This window comes from Dendrobates tinctorius, unplaced genomic scaffold (genome assembly GCF_039654945.1).
Source record: "Dendrobates tinctorius isolate UK_male_01 unplaced genomic scaffold, ASM3965494v1 ptg000005l, whole genome shotgun sequence".
Lineage (NCBI taxonomy): Eukaryota > Metazoa > Chordata > Amphibia > Anura > Dendrobatidae > Dendrobates > Dendrobates tinctorius.
In genome coordinates this window covers 37,252,316-37,271,228 of record NW_027361673.1, presented here as the reverse complement: position 1 = coordinate 37,271,228, position 18,913 = coordinate 37,252,316, and the positions used below count along the sequence as shown (strand labels likewise).

At 45.9% G+C, this 18,913-nt stretch overlaps 1 protein-coding gene across 7 annotated transcripts in view; it reads right to left on the bottom strand.

Moving 5' to 3' along the window:
- NPHP3 (nephrocystin 3) overlaps positions 1-18,913 on the bottom strand; it is a 123,734-nt gene that overhangs the window by 81,815 nt on the left and 23,006 nt on the right. For all 7 annotated transcript variants that reach the window (XR_012231089.1, XR_012231088.1, XR_012231087.1 and 4 more), the window contains exons 6-8: positions 4,344-4,477; positions 4,109-4,269; positions 2,754-2,916 (exon numbers count right to left, since the gene is read on the bottom strand). Coding sequence is in view for 4 of the 7 variants with exons in the window: in XM_073569580.1 (XP_073425681.1) it covers positions 2,754-2,916; positions 4,109-4,269; positions 4,344-4,477 (458 nt within the window). In the remaining 3 variants the exon portion in view is untranslated. The remainder of the gene's footprint in view (positions 1-2,753; positions 2,917-4,108; positions 4,270-4,343; positions 4,478-18,913) is intronic.

Below are 18,913 nucleotides of genomic sequence, written 5' to 3'. Positions count from 1 at the left end.
TTGTCTATGTGCACTCCATTCTGTTTTGCTTTACACACTGGGTATAGTTGAGGGTGCAGTTAAGAATTCTCAGGGTCAGCCGACGTTGGGTGGGGGCGCCATTCTGTAATTTTAGGGTGCCAACCTCTGCAGTCAGGCAGGGACAAATCAGGGTCAGATTAGGGATTCGTTATGTGCAGGTTTAACATCTTCCCTGGTTTGTTTATCGCCGAGTGTTAGGGCTCAGTGTTAACACACATATACAGCTCTGATACAGTACATGCTCATTTACATATACTGACACACTGTATACATTACCACATTTTTCAGTTCCTTCCAGGTATGATCACATGACCTAAAAGATCTTGGAGCTGGTCGAGTGGAAGGTAATTCAGCTGCATGGGATGTGCAGCGGCCGTGCAGGTCCTGGTGGGTGGCTTCCTCTGCTGCCCTGCACTGATGACAGATCAGTGTGGGACAGGAAGAGAGAGTGTTCTCTCTGTGATTGGGAGCATCAAAGTTCTCCCCCATCATAGGAAGCTGCTTCCGGAATATAAGACATGCACACTTTTTAGCAAAAGTCTTTCTTGCTAAAAAGTGGGTCCTATAGCCTGAAAAACACAGTGATCTTTAGCTACAGCTAAACCTATTCTTTACAACACTGATGGCAACTTTCTACCCAGGGTCACACATTTAATGAGTAACTCATGTTTTTTTTTTAATAATTTTATGAAGCATTGAAAGTTGAGAATTTTTGCAAATCATTTTATTAGATAATTTGATTTTAAAATCGGTGTAAAAAATTGCCCCCCTTTAAGCTGAATTGGTATCAGAATGCACTCAGAGTCAGATCATGGCAATGAAAGTGCTCCTCAGAGTAGACAGGTGTTGCCCCTTTCACGGCCATCTTCTGTTCTCCAAATGAGTATGTTCTGACATCAATGCAGGAAATACAGTGGAGGAGTTTGGAAGCCGTCAATATGCAATATTTTCCAAGAATGAAGGAAAATCCACTAATAAGGGCATTTGCAAAAGTTTCAAAGTTTCCTGACTTGCCATGCTGTACAAAAGTTATATACAGTCATATGTAAAAGTTTGGGCACCCCTATTAATGTTAACCTTTTTTCTTTATAACAATTTTGGTTTTTGCAACAGCTATTTCAGTTTCATATATCTAATAACTGATGGACTCAGTTATATTTCTGGATTCAAATGAGGTTTATTGTGCCAACAGAAAATGTGCAATCTGCATTTAAACAAAATTTGACCGGTGCAAAAGTATGGGCACCCTTATCATTTTCTTGATTTGAACACTCCTAACTACTTTTTACTGACTTCCTGAAGAACTAAATTGGTTTTGTAACCTCATTGAGCTTTGAACTTCATAGCCAGGTGTATAAAATCATGAGAAAAGGTATTTAAAGTGGCCACTTGCAAGTAGTTCTCCTATTTGATTCTCCTATGAAGAGTGGCATCATGGGCTCCTCAAAACAACTCCCAAATGATCTGAAAACAAAGATTATTCAACATAGCTTTTCAGGGGAGGATACAAAAAGTTGTCTCAGAGATTTAACCTGTCAGTTTCCACTGTGAGGAACATAGTAAGGAAATGGAAGAACACAGGTACAGTTCTTGTTAAGCCCAGAAGTGGCAGGCCAAGAAAAATATCCGAAAGGCAGAGAAGAAGAATGGTGAGAACAGTCAAGGACAATCCACAGACCACCTCCAAAGACCTGCAGCATCATCTTGCTGCAGATGGTGTCACTGTGCATCGGTCAACAATACAGCGCATGCATAACGCCTTTTTGTATGACCAAACAACTCAATCTTTGTTTCATCAGTCCACAGGACCTTCTTCCAAAATGTAACTGGATTGTCCCAATGTGCTTTTGCATACCTCAGGCGACTCTGTTTGTGGCGTGCTGGCAGAAACGGCTTCTCTCGCATCACTCTCCCATACAGCTTCTCCTTGTGCAAAGTGCGCTGTATTTTTGACCGATGCACAGTGACACCATCTGCAGCAAGATGATGCTGCAGGTCTTTGGAGGTGGTCTGTGGATTGTCCTTGACTGTTCTCACCATTATTCTTCTCTGCCTTTCTGATATTTTTCTTGGCCTGCCACTTCTGGGCTTAACAAGAACTGTACCTGTGTTCTTCCATTTCCTTACTATATTCCTCACAGTGGAAACTGACAGGTTAAATCTCTGAGACAACTTTTTGTATCCTTCCCCTGAAAAGCTATGTTGAATAATCTTTGTTTTCAGATCATTTGAGAGTTGTTTTGAGGAGCCCATGATGCCACTCTTCATAGGAGAATCAAATAGGAGAACTACTTGCAAGTGGCCACCTTAAATACCTTTTCTCATGATTTGATACACCTGGCTATGAAGTTCAAAGCTCAATGAGGTTACAAAACCAATTTAGTGCTTCAGGAAGTCAGTAAAAAGTAGTTAGGAGTGTTCAAATCAAGAAAATGATAAGGGTGCCCATACTTTTGCACCGGTCAAATTTTGTTTAAATGCAGATTGCACATTTTCTGTTAGTACAATAAACCTCATTTGAATCCAGAAATATAACTGAGTCCATCAGTTATTAGATATATGAAACTGAAATAGCTGTTGCAAAAAAAAACAAAATTGTTATAAAGAAAAAAGGTTAACATTAATAGGGGTGCCCAAACTTTTACATATGACTGTAAAAAAGAAAGTTTAGTTACTTTTTAACATGCAATGAATATTACTAAACTTTTACATACAGATTTTACCCTTTTTACCTTTGTTTTATTTGCTTTATTACAGTCTTCCTCCATTAGTTGCTGGATGCAGTCAGAAGTTATTGCTCCATTGTCACTTTTGTGATAAAAAATCCTTGGCTTGGCCTCTGTATTTTTCAGGAACGCTTCCTTACAGTCTTCCCAGAGAGAACTGCACTGTAAGCTATGAGCAACATTAAAGTAAAAGAAATTGCACTAAACAGACAGTTCAAGGGGTAAAACTCTACACTAAACATATGTTCAAGGTTAAAAAAAATGTGTGTGATACACCAATGAAAAGAAAAATATTAAAAAGAGGTATTCAGTGTGGTGTGTTTTTGGTATTTTGCGCTCTAGGCCCCTGTAAATTTGGATTTCTTTTTCCATTAATAATAAAGTCCTTCATTTAACAACTGCCTTTCGTGTTTACTTATCTTTGTCTAATATCTTACTTTGTTTGGTGATCTGAAACATTTAAAGTGTGACAAACATGCAAAAGAATGCAAAATCCGGAACACTTTCACAAAACTGTATGTAGCCACCACTTGAGTACCAATGCCATATTCGTACAGGTCAAAGCAGATTAAAGGGGTTGTCGGGTCTAGAATGACAAGTCTACAGTCACTCTGTGAAACTGCAGACTTGTGAAACATCCCTGCGCACACACTTTCACTGCGGGGACTCACCATTGTCTGCGCTGGGAACAGCGGTCAAGTATGTGATATGCACACTCCCGGGCAGAGCACATTAGCAGGGGCGTCCTCGCTCAATCACTGGCAGCAGAAGCAACCAATGCAGCAAAGTTACAGTCTGTCCAGTCTGAACAGGTAGGATGGTCCCCATTGGTGTACCTGGGCAGCTCTGGAACAGGAGCGCCATGGATCGGTAAATTATTATTTTTTGTTATTTTACAGCATTCCAAGAGATTTGTAGTGGCTTATATTTTTGCTATTTTACAGCATTCCAAGATTTTTTTTTTATTTTTATATATTGTTAGTGGCTGGACAACCACTTTACTTTCCAAAAAAAATTTAGCTTCCACCCTCCCAGTGATTCCTGCTGACACTGCAGCACCGATTAGGTCTACAGATGACCTCCTCTCACTTGTACTCTGTACAATATAGGGGACATTATAACTTTGTGAAACGCCTGTGACCAAAAATGTTCAGTGCTATCTGCTAGTATTTTCACCTTCCTCCTGAAGTTTATCTATGGTCAAAAGTTTAATAAACTGCTGTAGAACTGTCCGATAACATCACGCATACAAATGGCATTTTGGGTTGTATGTGTCTTCTGTAGCACAGCCCAACTACTATTGTTATCACTCCAGGGCACAGATATTTTTTTATTTTTTCTTAAAAAAACAAGCGCCTTACCCATTGAAGGAGGAACACATAAATAATATCACCAGGGAACTTTTCTCAATTTCCCACTTGCGCACAGCAGCATAATAGTTTTCACATTCCTCAGGAAAATATACCACGTGAAAAAAGTAGCCCAATGTTTCGCACATCACCTGAAGCTTTGGAGAATATTCCTACAAGAAGACAGGTAACAGTTTAAGGTTCACCAACACATTTCTAACCAAACTTACTTGCTATGTGTTCTCACCCTTAAGAAAACGTCCACTTCAGCCTGAGTGTCCTTAGTGTGGATTACATAACACCGCACAGTATTACTCCATAACACCTGAGAGAAAAGCGGTGTCACCTGTAGCAGGCTGGCCACTGCGGCATCCCAATCATCTGAAAATGTGGAAGAATGGAATTGGTCATAAGTCATCATTAGGCTGCAGTCACACTAGCGTATAAAAAAATCTGGCCAATGTTGATCCAGAAAAGTAAAACGAGCGTCACAAATGTACAATGCGATTTTTCTCAAATAGCATCTGTATGACATGCGTAGACAATCCGTATGCAAAGCCCTTTAACATCAGCTTTTATATACTGTAATTCTCTTTGCAACTTAAAGCTAGTTTTCAAACTAATAAAGCAATCTTATATACAGATATAGACAGATATCCGTGATATATCTAATCCGCGCTTTGCATGTGCAAATAAATAGAAGAAAAATGTGGAGTAAAGTCCTTCTTATTTTTAATAACCAGCTAAGGTAAAGCAGACAGCTGTGAGCTGTTCTATTAACCCCTTTCTGACATCCGACATACTATCCCGTCCACGTGCCCGTATGACTGGGGACGGGATAGTACGTCACCGCGATCAGCGGCGCTCACGGGGGGTGGGGGGGTGGGTAGGGGTTTGGGAGCGCCGCTGATCGCAGCCGGGTGTCAGCTGATTACCACAGATGACCACAGCTGGCACGTAAACCCCCGCCACACTGCGATCAAACATGATCGCAGTGTACCGGGGGCACAGGGAAGAATCACGCAGGAAGGGGCCTCCCTGCGTGCTTCCCTGAGCCCCTCGGAGCAGCGTGATGTGATCGCACTGTTCCGAGGGCCTCCTCCCTGCAGGCCCCCGGATCCAATATGGCCGCGGGGGCCTTCGGGGTCCTGCAGGGAAGCGGCTTCCTCAGTGCCTGCTATCATCATACCACCGAACAAAAAGTGCAATAACGCGCGATCCAAAAAGACTAATATAAATAACCATGGTACCGCTGAAAACGTCATCTTGTCCTGCAAAAAACGAGCCGCCATACAGCGTCATCAGCAAAAAAAATAAAAAGTTATAGCTCGCAGAATAAAGCGATGCAAAAATTTTTACATAAAATTGTTTTTATTGTATAAAAGCGCCAAAACATAAAAAAAATGATATAAATGAGGTATCACTGTAGAATCATAGAATTGTAGAGTTGGAAGGGACCTCCTGGGCCATCTGGTCCAACCCCCTGCTCAAAGCAGGATTCGCTAAATCATCCCAGTCAGATGTCTGTCCAGCCTCTGTTTGAAGACTTCCATTGAAGGAGAACTCACCACTTCTCGTGGCAGCCTGTTCCACTCATTGATCACTCTGTCAAAAAGTTTTTTCTAATATCTAATCTGTGTCTCCTCTCATTCAGTTTCATCCCATTGCTTCTAGTCTTTCCTTGTGCAAATGAGAATAAAGTTGATCCTTCTACAATGTGACAGCACTTTAGATATTTGTAGACAGCTATTAAGTCTCCTCTCAGTCTTCTCTTTTGCAAACTAAACATTCCCAAATCCTGCAACCTTTCCTCATAAGACAGGGTTTGCAGACCGGTCACCATTCTGGTCGCTCTTTTCTGAACTTGCTCCAGTTTGTTGATGTCTTTTTTAAAATGTGGTGCCCAAAACTGGACACAATATTCCAGATGAGGTCTGACCAAAGAGGAGTAGAGGGAAATAATGACTTCACGTGATCTAGACTGTATGCTTCTGTTAATACATCCTAGAATTGCATTTGCCTTTTTTGCTGCTGCATCACACTGTTGACTCATATTCAATCTGTGATCTATTAGTATACCCAAGTCTTTTTCACATGTGCTGTCACTTAGCCCTATTCCTCCCATTCTGTATATGCTTTTTTCATTTTTATTACCCAGATGTAGTACTTTGCATTTGTCCCTGTTAAAAACCATTTTGTTAGTTGCTGCCCACTTCTCCAGTTTATTTATATCTTTTTGAATCCTCTCTCTCTCTCTTCTCTAGTATTAGCCATCCCTCCTAGCTTTGTATCATCAGCAAATTTAATCAGTTTACCCTCAATTCCTTCATCTAAATCGTTGATAAAGATGTTGAACAATACAGGGCCCAGGACAGAGCCCTGTGGTACCCCACTTGAGACATTCTTCCAACTGGATGTGCAGCCATTTACGACCACTCTTTGGGTCCGATCACTAAGCCAGTTATGAATCCACCTAACAGTTGCCTTGTCCATTCCATACTTAGTCATTTTTTCAATAAGGACTGTATGAGATACTTTGTCAAATGCTTTGCTGAAGTCAAGATATACTATATCTACAGCATTTCCTTGATCCACCCAATCAGTGATTCCGTCATAGAAGGAAATTAAGTTAGTCTGACATGACTTATTAGTTACAAACCCATGCTGACTCTGTTTAATCACTTCATTCTTATCCAGGTACTGACATACATGTTGTTTAATAATTTGTTCAAAGATCTTTCCTGGTATAGAAGTCAGACTCACCGGCCTATAGTTGCCTGGGTCCACCTTCTTCCCCTTTTTGAAGATAGGAACAACATTTGCTCTTCTCCAGTCTTCTGGCACTTCTCCTGTTCTCCAAGAATTTTCAAAGATTATGGAGAGGGGTTCAAAAATTTCTTCTGCTATCTCCTTCAGTACTCTGGGGTGTAATTCATCTGGACCTGGAGACTTGAATTCATTTAGGTTAGCTAAGTGTTTCCTCACTATCTTTCTGTTTATAGATATCCTGGATTCTTCTATTCCCTTAATAGGACAGTGAAGAACAGTTGATGTTACATTTCCTTTCTGAGAGAAAACAGATGCAAAATAGGAATTTAAAAGTTCAGCCTTCTCAACATCCTGTTTTACCATTTCATCATTTTCATCCTGTAAAAATCCTATAGCATCTTTGACTTTTCTTTTATTTTTGACATATCCCCAAAATCCTTTATTATTGCTTTTGACATCTCTTGCAAGCCTCAATTCATTTTCAGCTTTAGAAAATCTGATTTGTGCCCTGCAGGTTCTGCAGACAGCATTATATTCTTCTTTAGATATGCCTCCCTCTTTCCATTTTATAAACATTTTTTTCTTCCTTTTTAGCATGTGCTTAAGTTCTGTGTTCATCCATCCTGGTTTCCTTAAATGCTTCCTATTCTTCCCTCTTTTTGGAATTGTTAACAACTGTGCTTTGAGAATTTCATTTTTCAAGATTTCCCATCCTTCCTGGACATTTTTGTCTTTAAGGATATCCAGCCATTGGATCCCTCCAATTCTCTTTCTGAATCCCTTAAAATCTGCCTTTCTGAAATCTAACCTTGACATCTGAGTCTTCACAGGTCTTCCGCCTCTAGTTATCCAAAATTCTAAAATAGCATGGTCGCTACCTCCTAGGGTCCCAGCCACTTTTACCTCCTCAACCATTTCCTCCCTGCTTATAAGGATTAGATCCAAGGTAGCAGTTCCCCTTGTTTTCTCCCTTACCTTTTGGAAGATAAAGTTGTCAGCAAGAGAGGATAAGAATTTCCTTGACCTGTTAGTTTTGCCCGAGAGAGATTCCCAACAAATGTCTGGATAGTTGAAATCTCCCATGACAACTATGTCATATTTTTTGGAGAACTTGGCCATTTGATGCATAAAGAGTTCATCCATATCTTCAGCTTGCACAGGCGGCCTGTAGTAAATGCCTACAATGGTGTCCTTTCCATTGTTCTGTCCTTGTATTCTTACCCAAACAGTTTCCACAGAACTCCCAGTCTCTGAAGCTTCAATCTCTGTGCAGATATACGCGTTTCTAACACCTCCTCCTCCTCGTTTATCAAGTCTGTTTCTTGCAAATAAGTTGTATCCTTCTAGTCTTGTATTCCAATCATGTGTATTGTCCCACCAAGTTTCAGTGATTCCAATGATACAAATGTAATCGTACAGACCCGAAGAATAAAACCGCTTTATCAATTTTACCACACGCGGAACGGCGTAAATGCCCTCCCCAAAAGAATTTCATGAAATGCTTGTTTTTGTTCATTCTGCATCCCAAAAAATAGGAATAAAAAGCGATCCAAAAATGTCACGTGCTAGAAAGTGGTACCAATAAAAACGTCAACTCGTCCAGCAAAAAAGAAGACCTCACATGACTCTGTGGGTCAAAATGCGGAAAAATTATAGCTCTCAAAATGTGGTGATGCAAAAACTATTTTTACAATAAAAAGCGTCTTTTAGGCTGGTTTCACACTTGCGTTTTTTTGCGCTGTATTTTAGCGCTAAAAAACGCATGCGCTTTTTTCCCCTATATTTTACATGGGATGCGCCTATGTGCGCATACACATGCGTTTGTACGCGCATGCGTTTTTTTGTGGTGTGCGCTCAGGCGCACAAAAAGCATCCTGTTGCATTTTTTTTGCGTCCGACTTGCCTCAAAAAAACGCATGCGCGCGCAATGCGTTTTTTTTACAGCAAGACACCCATTGTAGTCTATGGGTGCGCACTGGCATGCTCATGTATGCGTTTTTTTTTTGTTGACCATTGGTTAGACAATGGAAATTAGGGGTTTGGGTTAGAGTTAGGGTTAGTTAAGGGGGTTTAGGGTTAGGGTTTGGGTTAGTATGGTTTGGTTAAGGGTTAGTAGGGTTTGGTTAAGGGCTAGGGTTAGTATGGTTTGGTTAAGGGTTAGGGTTAGTATGGTTTGGTTAAGGGTTAGGGTTAGTAAAGTCATGGTTTGGGTTATTGTTAATCCTAACCCTATCTTGATTTTTTTGCTGAGGCCAACTAATGTTGGAAAAAAACGCAGACGCGGTAAAAACGCACTAAAAACGCATACAAACGCATAAAAACGCTGCGTTTTTTTCATGCATGCACATAAAAATGATTGAAAAAAACCGCAGCATTTGTATGCGTTTTTTCCATGCGTTTTTTTGCGGGAAAAACGCGCTGCAAAAAAAAAAAAAAAGCAAGTGTGAAAGCAGCCTTAGCGTGTGACAGCTGCCAAACATAAAAACCCACCATAAATGGTAAATCAAACCCCCCTTTATCACCCCCTTCGTTAGGGAAAATAAAATTAATAAAATGTATTTATTTCCATTTTTCCCATTAGGGCTAGGCAGGGCCATATTTAGAGTTTATGCTGCCCTAGGCACTTTTAGTGCTGCCTCCCCCCATTGGCGAGTATGACTAATGCAGACACTTTGGCAAAAATCGCTGATGTGAAAGTAGCCTCTCCCCCCAGTGCAGCCGTCTCCCCAGTGCAGGCTCTGCTCATTCCCCCCGGCCCCCATTCTCCACCTGGCTCATTCTCCCCCAAACCCCCCCCGGCCCCATTCTCAACTTGGCTCATTCTCCAAACCCCCCCGGCCCCCATTCTCCACCTGGCTTATTCTCCATTCGGCTTAACTGTGTCATGGTTTGGTCCGTTCCCTGCTGCTGCATGTCGCTCATCCAGCCTAATTCTTCCTGTTTGTGAGCGCGCGGTCACGTGGTGCCGCTCATTAAGGTCATGAATATGGGTGCCACGTCTATGAGAATGAATGGAGTGGCCTCCATATTCATGATCTTAATGAGCGGTACCCCGTGTGACCGTGCACTCACACAGGAAGAACATATATCGGCGCAGGACCATCGGAGCTGCAGCAGGCATCGCTGGAGGTATGATGGGGGGGGGGGCCCGACCCCGGCCAAAAAAAAAAAAAAAAAAAAAAAAAACCCCACACCACGTTGCTCAGGTGCCACCCCCCCCCACAGAGTCCAGCCCTAGGCACGTGCCCACGAGTGCCTAATGGCAAATACAGCCCTGGGGCTAGGGCTGAGATTAGGATTAGGGGTGTGTTGGGGTTAGGGTTGGAGTTAGAATTGGGGGGTTTCCACTGTTTAGGTACATCAGGGGCTCTCCAAACGTGACATTGCGTCCGATCTGAATTCCAGCCAATTTTGCGTTGAAAAAGTCAAACGGCGCTCATTCCCTTCCGAGCTCTGCCATGCGCAGAAACAGTGGTTCCCCCCCACATATCAGGTATCCGCGTACTCAGGACAAACTGCACAATAACTTTTCCAGTCCAATTTCTCCTGTTACCCTTGGTAAAATAAAAAAAAATTTTTTGCGAAAAAAAGTTAAATGTTCATTTTTTTTTAAACATTCAAAAAATTCCTGTGAAGCACCTGAAGAGTTAATAAACTTCTTGAATGTGGTTTTGAGCACCTTGAGGGGTGCAGTTTTTAGAATGGTGTCACTTTTGGGTATTTTCTATCATATAGACCCCTCAAAGTGACTTCAAATGTGACGTGGTCCCTAAAAATAAAATGGTGTTGCAAAAATGAGAAATCGCTGGTCAACTTTTAACCCTTATAACTTCCTAACAAAAAAAAAAAAAAAAAAAAGTGATTCCCAATTTGTGCTGATGTAAAGTAAACATGTAGGAAATGTTAAGTTTTTTGTGTGCCATATCTCTGTGATTTAAGGGCATAAAAATTCAAAGGTGGAAGATTTCGAAATTTTCAAAATTTTTGCCAAATTTCCGTTTTTTCACAAATAAATGCAAGTTATAACAATTAAATTTTACCACTAACATGAAGTACAATATGTCACGAAAAAACAATGTCAATCACCGGGATCCATGGAAGCGTTCCAGAGTTATTACCTCATAAAGGGACAGTGGTCAGAATTGTAAAAATTGGCCCGGTTCTTAACGCGCAAACCACCCTTGGGGGTAAAGGGGTTAATATTAGCCCACAAATGTCTGCTTAGCCTTTACTATTTAAAAAGGGGGCCCCCCAAAAAAATGACGTATGGGTCCCCCCCCCCCCCCCCATTTTTAATAACCAAAGAAAGGTTAAAGGGAATCTGTCACCCCTTTTTTGAGATATCATATGATATCATTCAATTGTGTGTCACATAAGGATTCTCTTAGTACTTTTGCTTCCCCCTGACCCCGCACCTTTCATGCATAAAAGGAGGAGTTTTTTGTGTACTCACCGTAAAATCTCTTTCTCTTAGCCTTTCATTGGGGGACACAGAACCGTGGGTGTTATGCTGCTGTCCACTAGGAGGCGACACTATGCATAATCTGAAAAAGATTAACTTTGTCTCCTCCTCTGCAGTATACACCCCTGGACGGCGTCATCCTTCTCCAGTTTTGTGCAAAAGCATTAGGAGGAAAATACCAGAAACATAACCATGCCTGTAAGAAGGCTACTATAAACGAGCTCAAACAACAATATGAGAACCCAACCGTAACAACGGCCCGCAAGGGCAACAGGGTGGGAGCTGTGTCCCCCAATTAAAGGCTAAGAGAAAGAGATTTTACGGTGAGTACACAAAAATCTCCTTTACTCTGTCGCCTTATTGGGGGGACACAGAACCATGGGACGTCCCAAAGCAGTCCCTGGGTGGGAAGCAGTGGACGAATATTGTGCTGACAGTCCCCTAGACTTGGGGTACTGCCGCCTGCAGGACCCGTCTACCCAGGCTCGCATCCGCTGAGGACTGGGTATGCACTCGGTAGTGTTTTGTAAATGTGTGGAGGCTAGTCCAAGTGGCTGCCTTACACACTTGATGAGCCGAGGCCTGATGCCGAATGGCCCAAGAGGCCCCTACCGCCCGCGTAGAGTGTGCCGTGATACCGGCCGGAAGAGAATTGTTGAGGCGGTAAGCCTCTTGAATGGTGGACTTGATCCACCTAGCAAGGGTGGCTTTGGAAGCCGGTAGGCCCTTGCAAACGCCTTCTGGAAGAAGGAAAAGTGAATCAGACTTCCGGAAAGGAGCAGTCCTAGACACGTAAACACGCAATGCCCTGACAAGGTCAAGCGTATGCAGAGCCTTCTCCACCCTATGAACGGGAGCCAGGCATAGGGACGGTAGTGAGATTTCCTCATTGAGGTGGAAGCTGGACACAACCTTCGGAAGGAAGGATGGGACTGTACGTAGAACCACCTTGTCCTGATGAAAAACCAGGAAGAGTTGTCTGCAGGAAAGAGCTGAAAGTTCAGACACCCTGCGTAGCGAGGTGATCGCCACCAGGAAAACCACTTTCTGTGATAGAAAGCGGAGTGAGACCTCCTTAAGGGATTCAAAAGGAGGTGACTGTAGTGCTGTCAAGACCAGGTTGAGGTCCCACGTCTCCAACGGACGTTTGTAGGGGGAACCAATCGGGAAACCCCTTGGAGAAAAGTCTTCACTTGCGGCTTGTTAGCAATACGCCTCTGAAAGCGCTGACACCTGGCTCTTCAGCGAGCCCAGGGATAGCCCGGCGTCCAGGCCTGACTGAAGGAAACCGAGGACCCTTGGAAGAGAATAGGGGAGAGGGATCTGCCCACGAGATTCGCACCATGTGAAGAAAACCTTCCAGGTACGATAGTAAATCCTGGCTGAAGTTGGCTTTCGAGCCCTGATCATGGTTTTAACGACTTCCGGTGAAAAACCTGCTTGGGTCAAAACCCAGGTCTCAATGGCCACGCCGTCAAATTGAGAACTCCTGAGTTCTGGTGGAAGAACGGGCCTTGTGACAGAAGGTCGGGACGTGTGGGGAGACGCCAGGGAGCGTCTGCTGTGAGTTGCACGACGTCGGCGTACCATGTACGCCTGGGCCAGTCTGGAGCGATCAGGATGGTGGGAACTCCCTCTTGCTTGATCTTCCTCAGGACTCTGGAGATCAGGGGAAGAGGTGGAAAAATGTACAGAAGCTGGAACTGGGTCCAGTCCTGAACCAGGGCATCTGCTCCGAGCGACCGCGCGTCCTGGCCATGAAATTGGGAACCTTGGCATTGAGATGGGATGCCATTAGATCCATGTTTGGGGTGCCCCAACGATGACAGATCTGACAGAAAACTTTGGGATGGAGAGACCACTCCCCCGAGTCCATTCCTTGTCGGCTGAGATAGTCGGCTTCCCAGTTGTCCACACCCGGAATGTGGACCGCAGAGAGTACCGACCTCGCATTCTCCGCCCATTGTAGGATACGTGTTACTTCGGTCATCGCCTGGATGCTGCGGGTGCCGCCTTGATGGTTCACGTATGCCACTGTCGTGGCATTGTCCGACTGTACTCTGATATGAGAGGCTGCTAGCAAGTGATGGAAGGCTTTCAACGCCAGGAAGATGGCCCGGATTTCCAGGATGTTGATGGGCATGGTCGCTTCCATTGGTGACCACCTGCCTTGCGCTCTGTGATGCAGGTGCACCGCGCCCCAACCTATAAGGCTTGCGTCGGTGGTCAAAACCTTCCATTGACCGGAGAGAAAGGATTTTCCCCTTGCAAGCGAGGTTGGCTCGAGCCACCAGTGCAGGGACCTCCTGGTTTTTGCTGATAACCGGAACTCCCTGTCGAGGGAGAACGGATTCCTGTCCCAGGACTTGAGGATGGCCAGTTGAAGGGGTCTGAGGTGAAACTGGGCAAACGGTACCGCCTCCATTAATGCTGCCATCCTGCCAAGTACTCTCATGGCATACCGGAGAGATCTGGGGGACTTGCGGAGGAGTGTGTGAACTCCCAGACGGAGAGCCAGTGCCTTGTCTCTGGGGAGAATCACCAGACCCTTGGAGGTGTCGAATAACATCCCCAGGAAGGTCAGAGACTGACTCGGGGTAGTCGAGGACTTCTGTAAATTGACTAGCCACCCCAGACGCCTCAGAGTGTCGATTGTGATCGAGACGTTGACCTCGCAGTCCTTGAGGGTGGGGGCCTTGATGAGAAGGTCGCCCAGGTATGGAACGACTACTATACCTCTGGAGTGCAGAACGTCCATGGTAGCTTCCATGACCTTTGTAAATGTTCTGGGAGCCGTGGCGAGACCGAGCGGGAGGGCCACAAACTGGTAATGGTCTTGGTCGATTGCGAATCTGAGGAACCTCTGATGGGCGGGAGCAATCGGTATATGCAGGTATGCGTCCTGTATGTCTATGGAGGCGAGATATTCTCCTTTTTCCATGGACGCAACGATTGACCGGAGGGATTCCATGCGGAAGTGACGAACTCGAACATACTTGTTGAGTTGCTTGAGGTCTAGTATGGGTCGGACGCTGCTTCCTTTCTTGGGCACCATGAACAGGTTGGAGTAGAACCCTCGGAAGCGCTCTTCTGCTGGGACCGGCACTATGACTCCTGCTTGCCGGAGGGAAGAAACCGCTTGATGGAAGGCCTGAGCTATGAGCGGGGATTTTGGAGGGACAGAGGGAAAAAACCTGTGCGGTGGGCTGGTAGTAAACTCGATTTTGTATCCTGAAGACACTATTTCCTTGACCCACTTGTCATCTGTAATAGGCAGCCAGACCTGCTGAAAGAGTAGCAGTCGTCCGCCTACAAGTGGGGTGTCTTCCGGAGGGCATGAGTCAAGATGAGGGAAAAGTCTGAGGTTTTCCTCCTTTAGATTTCGCTTGGCTTGCCTTTGACTGCCAGTTCCTGTCCGGCCTCTGTGCCGCACGTGTGTTGTCCCTGCGGGGGGAACGATTACGGTTTTGTGTTGGGCGTGAGACTGACCAGCCTGAAGAATTCCGAAAGGATCGGAAACGAGATTGATTACGTCTTTTAAACGTGCGTTTTGGTCTTAATTGAGGGAGGGAAGTACTTTTGCCCCCGGTAGCATTGGATATCATTGTATACAGCTTTTCACCGAAAAGACGGCCACTGAAGTACGGGAGATTTGTTAGGGACTTTTTTGAGGCCGCATCCGCTTTCCATTCTCTTAGCCAGAGAATACGCCGGATTGTGATGGCGTTTGATGCTATTGCCGCTACCCCTCTTGCAGAGTCCAACGCTGCATGGACCATGTAATCTGCCACCACTGCAATTTGCACCGCCTGGTCCACCAGCTGAGGATTTGAGGCTTGAAGGCCCTTTTGCAAGAGATCAGCCCAGGCCATGATGGCCTTGGCTGCCCAAACTGAAGCAAATGCGGGAGCCAGAGAGGCACCTGCCGCTTCAAAGATTGAACGAGCCATGCGTTCAACCTGCCTGTCTGCTGTGTCCTTGAGGGTTGAACTGTCCGGCAGCGAGAGAAGCGTTTGTGCTGCTAGTCAAGAGACTGGAGGGTCCACTTCAGGCGGATCTGTCCAATCCTTGGTGTCTTTCTGTGGGAAGGGGTACTTTGCTTCCAAATACTTGCGATTGGAGAATTTTTTCTCAGGCTGAGAAAAATGCTTAGAAAGGATTTTTTGAAATTCCAGGTGATTAGGGAAGACCTTCGGTGGTTTCTGAACACTTTCAAAGGCAATCTTGTGTTCTGGTGCATCCGGGGTTGGATCTGAAATGTCCAGCACCCGAAGGATGGAAGAGACGATATCCTCAACTATCACAGTATTGCTAGGGGGACAAGGGAGCAGAGCGGTCTCTGTTTCGTTATCTGAGTTGGAGTCACATATGCCCTCTGAGTCTTGCGCATCGCTAAGGAGCTCCCTAGCGGGCAAACTAGAGCGGAGGTTTTCCCTGGTCTGGGATTGTGGAGATCCGCATTGTCTTTCCCTATCAGGGGACGGCCTCGGTGACCTGGAGCCACTGTGTCTCTCCCTGGAGGGGGAAGGCCTATTGCTATGTGAGGACGCAGATGAACGCGACCTGTGGGTCCGCTTACGCCTCGAACTGTCGGAAGCGCCCTGCACGTGAGACCGGACGTCCCTTTGCTGGGTAACGTTCATAGCCGAGACATGACCCTGCAGAGCCTGCAGTAATGTGGAGGTCAGGTTATCTATAGACTGTGTCATAGACTGCGACATCTGAGTTGCCCATTCCGGCGCAGTAGCGGTCGCAGAAGCGTTGGTAGGGACTTCTTGGGGTTCTGCTCCGGTTTTTTGGGTACAGTTCCGGCAGTGCGGATACGTGCTGCCGCTGGGGAGAGTGACCTTGCAGGCTGTGCAGACTGCATAAAAGCAGTCTTGCCTGGTTCTTTTCTTTGAGCCCGACATAGTACCTAGGCTGATTAATAGAGGCCCTACAGGAGTATCTACGCAGAGGAAAAAGGAGTAGGAGAGCGCTATATGGTATAGGAATTCACAGCTGAGTACCAAGGACCCAGCTGTGATCTTACCCCACCGGTGCTCCCCTTAGGTCCAGCGCTGATAAGCCGCACGTCCTGTGCCCCCCGGAGACACTGTGCTGCCTTCCTCCAGGTGCAGCAAGATGGCCACCGGATTCTGAGGTGGAGAGGGAAGGGGGCGGAGAGCTGGAAAAGGGCGCGCTGGGCCATGTAAAAGCGCGCCCTTCCTGCCTCGATCCGCCCCTTCTATGACACTGCAGTGTCATTTTCGTCATCCGGGGGGCAGGCCGGGGGCTGGCCGGGGAAAAGGCGGCGGCTTCGGCCTAGCGCGGTCTAAATTAGAGGCCTGATGCCCAGGAGGGCTCCAGAGCGGCACGGTAGTCCGGGAGGGGGTCGGATTTGCACCGGACCCCCCCCCCGGAATGGGCGACTGGCTAGCGGTGGGGGCAGCAGGGCTAGCGGTTCCTGTGTGGGAGGTCCCTGGAGCGCCATGGAGCCACTGCTGCTGCAGAGGCAGGGGCGCAGAAATCCCTGTCTCTGCTGTGCCACGTCTGCCTGCACCCTCCCCCGTCCCCAGCAGGATCCCACAGCTGGTCTGGGGTCCCTGGTGCAGAATGCTGTCTGTACTCTGACCCTACCTGCGGCGTCTCAACCTAATGCCCCCTGCGGGGGATTAGGGAGGGTGCGTCTGTCACCGTCAGGGGGTCTTCATCCTTGCCTCAACCTCAACCCAGACCCTGAAGGGGGTTGGGGAAGGAGGGGGGGGGGGGGGGGGGGTCTCAACTTCGGACCAGTACCCAAGGGACTGGGGAAGGAGCGACATGGGGAACCGCCATCTCCACTTCAACTGGGCACCCCTAAAAAGGGGGCCAAGGAAGGAGCCATGCCGGGAGTCTCGCTGGAGACCCACTTTTCTTCATCTGTTCCGACGAAAGGAAAAAAAAAAAAAAAAAAAAGTAAAAAGGTGTGCCTCCTTGCGACACTAAGCAAAAACTGGAGAAGGCTGACGCCGTCCAGGGGTGTATACTGCAGAGGAGGAGACAAAGTTAATCTTTTTCAGATTATGCATAGTGTCGCCTCCTAGTGGACAGCAGCATAACACCCACGGTTCTGTGTCCCCCAATAAGGCGACAGAGTAATACCTCTGAACTGATATATAAAAGGTATGTAAACTGCCGCTGTCCGGTCCGCTGGGCGGGGCTTATTCAACTGCTCCCCCCCCTCCCTGTCTTGCTCTACACAAGAAGAAATGCGTAGAGCAAGACAGGGAGGGGGAGCAGGTGAATAAGCCCCGTGCAGCGGACCGGACAGCGGCAGTTTACATACCTCTGAACCGATATAGAAAAGGTATTTATGCATGAAAGGTGCGGGGTCAGGGGGAAGCAAAAGTACTAAGAGAATCCTTATGTGACACACAATTGAATGATATCATTATATATCTCAAAAAAGGGGTGACAGATTCCCTTTAAGCAAACAGCTGTGGGTTTATATTAATAGGCTCGAAAGGGCCTCTGTGTGAGCCACCATCTATGACTGACATCACTGCTCACTACTGCCGTTGATTCTCACGCTTCTCTCAGTGTGTTCCAGCGGCTGTGGTGAGCGGTAACGTTACCCATGTCACCGTTAATGACAGCCTCTGGATGTAGCAGAATTGGGGATCGTCCTGGGACGTTCAAATTATGGACTGCGGTGCACCCCTGTGGATTGTTTATGGAAATAAATTGGTAAAATACGGTAATTGTCGGGGAGGGGGTGCTTTTTTATAAATAAAGGACTTCTCTCAGAGTGTGTTTATTAATTATGACTATGGGGTTAGAAATTGGGGTCTCCGACAGAAGGCTCTCAATTACTAAGGTCTGGCTTAATGTCAGTGGACATTACACAGCTGACATCAACTCCAAAACCATTACTTCAATTACCCTGGTGAGTTGGCAATCAGGAAGAGCCGAGGCCAAGTGCGAGAATTGTTGCATCTAATGGATGTGCCATTTCTTGACAGGCTGAGGGCTGGTCTTATCAGGTTGGGAAGGAGCTAATATTCATCAGCCTGCAGCTGTCTTCTTTACCTTAGCTGGTTGTTAAAAATAAGGGGGATCCCACATCATTTGTTTTGGATCCCCCCTTTTTAACTACCAATAAAGGCTAAGTAGACAGCTGTGAGCTGATATTAATAGGCTGGGAAGCTCCATCAATGATTGGCCCCGTCCAAGATTACTAACACCCTCTCACAGCTGAATACTTCCAGGTTCCCAGCATCATGTTCCCACATGCTTTATGCATCCATTAGCCCTCTGTGTCTGTACTGTTACACACTTAACATTATGGCTGGTCCATACAATCAGGGCAACTGTTACCACCCACCTTTCGTGTCTACCTCTTTCCTCATAGACTGTAAGCTTGCGAGCAGGGCCCTCACTCCTCTTGGTATTTGTTATAATCTACTGTATGTGATTATTGTTATGCTGTAATGTCTATTGTCTGTACAAATCCCCTCTGAAATGTAAAGTGCTGCGGAATATGTCGGCGCTATAAAAATAAAATTTATTATTATTATTATTATTATTAGCCATTAGTAAAAATAAGGGGGACCCCACGCCATTGT